General features: G+C 43.5%; 1 protein-coding gene across 1 annotated transcript; it reads left to right on the forward strand.

Annotated features, from left to right (window-relative positions):
• On the forward strand, positions 1-4,435 carry LOC106570164 (glyceraldehyde-3-phosphate dehydrogenase-like). The gene is made up of 8 exons (XM_014142198.2): positions 1-112; positions 1,501-1,600; positions 1,849-1,958; positions 2,046-2,136; positions 2,448-2,563; positions 3,071-3,152; positions 3,438-3,560; positions 3,769-4,435. The coding sequence occupies exons 3-8, from the start codon at positions 1,855-1,857 to the stop codon at positions 3,970-3,972; spliced, it is 720 nt and encodes a 239-aa protein (XP_013997673.2). The 5' UTR covers positions 1-112; positions 1,501-1,600; positions 1,849-1,854; the 3' UTR covers positions 3,973-4,435.

Consider the following 4,435-nt stretch of genomic DNA (forward strand, 5'->3'; position numbering starts at 1 on the left):
TTGATAGGCCCTTTCCCCAAATCAACCTGAATGTTTAACTGTGCCTACTTGAAAGACCAAACGCTGTGCCTTGCAGTTTGATATTTCACTCCTGCTGACCAACCTTACTATGGTAACTAAATGATGTCTCGTTATGACTGACTAATTGATCATGCTGACTGTTCACAGTTCCGGCAAAGCCAATCTTGTTGACCCATTGAAAAATGCTTTGTGGAGTATAGTTGTGATCTAACTTTATTGACCTGGGCCAGGTTTCCCAAAAGCAACTTAAGGCTAAGTTAATCATCTAACAATGAACTTAGCATCTTAAGGCTTTTGGGAAAGCAGACGCAGAACAAAATTACTTTGACCAAACTGTTACCAAACACTTGTTTTTCGCCCTGTGTTGTTTCTGACCACAGGAGGTTGGTGGCACCTTAATTGTGGAGAGCGGGCTGGTGGTAATGGCTGGGACGGAAGAGTTGGAATTGTATCAAATACCTGGTTTCACAGTTTTATTCCATTCGTCTCTGTTCCAGCCGTTATGAGCCGTCCTCCCCTCGGCAGCCTCCACTGTTTCTGGCATACTGTACACTGGCTCCTTTCTGACGTACTTTGACTATTTTGCTGGGCCATACATTGACCCTTGTGTGCAGGACTCATTTTAGTTGGGGGTTTGTCTGCTTGTGTCACTGGGCAAAGTTCCAGTATGTTCTATTAGAACAACGATCGTCACACCAACTCCTCAATCACAAAGATTATATCTTCCACTGTCGGTGGACTTCATTGGTCTATCTAGCTCTTTCTATATTGTTTCACAAGCTGGCTACAAGAGTCTGCAATATGGCGAATAGTCTTATCTAGACATTTCTCAACCGCTTGTGAGTGGTGTCAACTTAAGTCTCCAGAATTGACAGTGTTTGACTAATGTGGGCCTATCAGTAGTCTGCTTGAGTTAAACAGTAAAGGGAACGGTGCATACCGTACATACAGTGTGTATTCCACTGAACTTTACACCCAAGTTATGCTGCAACTGGGCATTTAAAGGGGAATTACACTCCAAGTTCCTGAACTGTTTTCATACATAAGTGGTCTTCTGTTGAAGTCCATGTTACCCAAGATGCACACCATGTTATTTGCGGTACTCCTCTTTTACATTATTTTGGGGTTGAGGGAACTAGATATACACAACTGATAGTGTGGAGCGTGGATTAATCTTGACATCAGACTACTGGATAGGCAAACTACAAATGTTACACTGACCAGCCTTGTCCCTTCCCTGCTTCTACAATTTGTGTCCTCAACCTGCACTTGTCTGTTGTATGGGTCAGCACGCTGCACAAACCCAACCATATTAGGCATAAACAAAGGGTCTGTGCTGCTAATGTCAAGTGTTGTTATCAGTCAAGGTTGGCAGGCCTTGAGGAGCTGTCAGTATAGGGCTGCTGCCACCTGCTGGAATGGTGTGGTTATATGGATACATGGGGATTAATCATAAAACTATCTGATTTCGCTTCACAGATTTGGGCGTATTGGTCGCCTGGTGACCCGTGCCGCCGCCAAGAGCGGAGAGGTCAATATCGTTGCCATCAATGACCCCTTCATCGACTTGAACAACACGGTGAGAACTTTATAGAGGCTACTGCTTTATATACCGACAAATATACAATTTAAAAGGTACGGAAATTGAAATAAACTGAGAAATATAAACCTGTTTTACTGAAGTCAGACATTGAGTGGGTCAGGTTTGTTTCGGTTAAACAAGAAATATCTCAGGTGCACAAGTTTACTGTACACATATTCAACACCTCCCTAAAGATTGTATGTAATATCACTGACCAGCTCTCTACCCCTGCCACTGTTCCATAGGTCTACATGTTCAAATATCACTCCACCCATGGTGTTTGGAAGCACAGTGAAGTGAGGCAAGAGAATGGCAAGCTGATCATTGGCATCCTCCACATCCCAGTTTTCCATGAGTAAGTGTTGTTCCTTTTCTTTACCTCTGTAATTCTAACACTAGTTTTATGGTATAATCCTAACTTCTATCTCTTTGCCATCTTCAGGAGGGACCCTTCCCAGATCAAGTGGAGAGAGGCTGGAGCTGCCTATGTTTTGGAATCTACCGGTGTGTTCACCACCATCAACAAGGCCTCTGTAAGTACCCCTTCGCTAGCAGACAATGGTCTATACTTGAATTTGGTGTATATATATATATATATATATATATATATATGAATGACTTCATGGCTATAAGGTTGTGGGTGAGCAGCAAGTGAGCACAATGCTGTATGTATTTTTATGCTGTAAATTGTTTACATTGATACCTTAACTTTTGCCTACAGACTGCCGATTTTGCATATCATCAGCGGTATGCGACTGAACCAAGCAAGGCAGCCTTGATGCTGTGTATTTGTTGTTACACAAACATACCCTTTGACCTCTCACCCCACCCATCACCCCCACAGGCTCACCTGCAGGGAGGTGCCAAGGGAGTCATCATCTCCGCCCCCAGCGCCGATGCCCCCATGTTCGTGATGGGTGTCAACCACCATCATTACGATAACTCCCTGAAGGTTGTCAGGTAAGCCCCTCCCCCCTCCACCCATGACATTATTTTAAAGGAGCAGTGTGACATGTACAAACATTCCTGCCACAGGGTGACATGTCACATGTACAAACAATTGCTGAAACAGATGCACACACACACACACACGCGCACACCAATTAAACTTTGGGACAATATCACTAAACAAGGTCCTGTGTTTGACAGATTTTGGAACAGAACTGTTTTCAACAATGGTTTTGTAAAGAAAAATGTACTCTCATTCTATGCATTCTTTACTTTACATTGCTTTCCATAAGCCTTATATTCAAATTCTATGGCAGCTGCATAACTCCTCGAGGTAAGAAAACAATTCAGATTAGGTAACATGGGAAACTATTTTACTTCGGAAAGGTAGGATTTCATGTGGGTCAAAGGTGGGTGGAGGAGTGACTTGGTGCTGCTGACGATACAGTTGAAATGATGTAGGGTTTTTCCTAGTGGGAGGATATAGATTATGTTGATAATGATGTCATGTCCTCACAGCAACGCCTCCTGTACAACTAACTGCCTGGCTCCCATCACCAAGGTTATCAACGACAACTTTGGCATCATTGAGGGTCTCATGGTAAGAACGGATGATCATTGTGATAAAAAGCACAATTATCACACGGACTGGGATGTAGTGATAAAAGTGGGTCAACATTGATGCTAACATTGACGTCTCGATTAATGTACATGCTAACAACGCTCATGTTTCTGCACAAGTCCTGAGTCATGTTTATCAGAGCACACAACAGAAAAAGAAAATGTGGTTCATTTCAGATAGTAACTTCCTGTTTTCTTCCTTTTGGTGCCTAATGAACAAAACCCTGCATAGACTAGCATCCATATCACTTGTTTCCTCCCCCAGAGCACAGTTCACTCCGTCACAGCCACTCAGAAGACTGTTGACGTGCCCTCCGGTAAGCTGTGGAGAGATGGACGTGGTGCCAGCCAGAACATTATCCCTGCCTCCACCAGCACCTCTAAGGCGGTGAGCAAGGTTATCCAGGACCATTGGTTTCGTAATGGAGGTTTTATGATCAATGGATGGGATTTGTATAGTCCTTTTCACTATATATTCGAAAGCATGAACATTTTTTTATAGCCCCATCCCTCAGCTGTATATCAAAACAAGTGGCAGGGCTGTCATTGTTTTATTATCCCAGAATGTAGATTTAACTGAACCTTCTGACCCACAGCAAGCTGACCGGCATGGCCTTCGTGTCCCCACCCCCAACGTGTCCGTGGTTGACCTGACTGTCTGTCTTGAGAAGGACGTAAGTCTCGTCACCTCTCTACGCTTTTTGGGGTATTTTATTGAAATACAAGATGTTCTACACAAGTACAGCTACTCTTCGATCCCAGGCTGTGTCACAGCCGGCCGTGACTGGGAGGACCCATGAGGCGGCGCACAGTTGGCCCAGCATCGTCCGGGTTAGCGGAGGGTTTTGCCGGCCGGGATTTCCCTGTCCCATCATGCTCTAGCGACTCCTTGTGGCCGGCCGGGTGCCTGCAAGCTGACTGCGGTCGCCAGATGGATGGTGTTTCCTCCAACACAATGATGTGTCTGGCTTCCGAGTTAGAAGATTTTATTTTAAAAGAAACGACTATTAATGTTAATCTGAGAGACTCTGATGTTATGTTTTATTTTGATCCAAATGATATGGACCCTGATTTAACTTTCATTGTTCATTTGTTTATCTTTCATGGAAGATTATTCATCCATTATCCATAAAACGAAGTGGGCAGAGAACAAACCCCTCTTCACATTATTTAAGATAGAATTGAAATATTATTTTGTAATTATCATTGAATGTAAAAACAAAAAAGCAATACGCACCATAAACGTTTTTGACAGATTGAAAA

Source organism: Salmo salar, chromosome ssa14 (genome assembly GCF_905237065.1).
Source record: "Salmo salar chromosome ssa14, Ssal_v3.1, whole genome shotgun sequence".
NCBI classification, from domain to species: Eukaryota; Metazoa; Chordata; class Actinopteri; order Salmoniformes; family Salmonidae; genus Salmo; species Salmo salar.

Coding starts and splice junctions, on each gene's coding strand:
- LOC106570164 (XM_014142198.2), top strand. CDS start 1,855: ATGTTCAAATATCACTCCACCCATGGTGTTTGGAAGCACAGTGAAGTG. Junction 1,959..2,045: donor CACATCCCAGTTTTCCATGA/GTAAGTGTTGTT, acceptor TGCCATCTTCAG/GAGGGACCCTTCCCAGATCA. Junction 2,564..3,070: donor AACTCCCTGAAGGTTGTCAG/GTAAGCCCCTCC, acceptor ATGTCCTCACAG/CAACGCCTCCTGTACAACTA.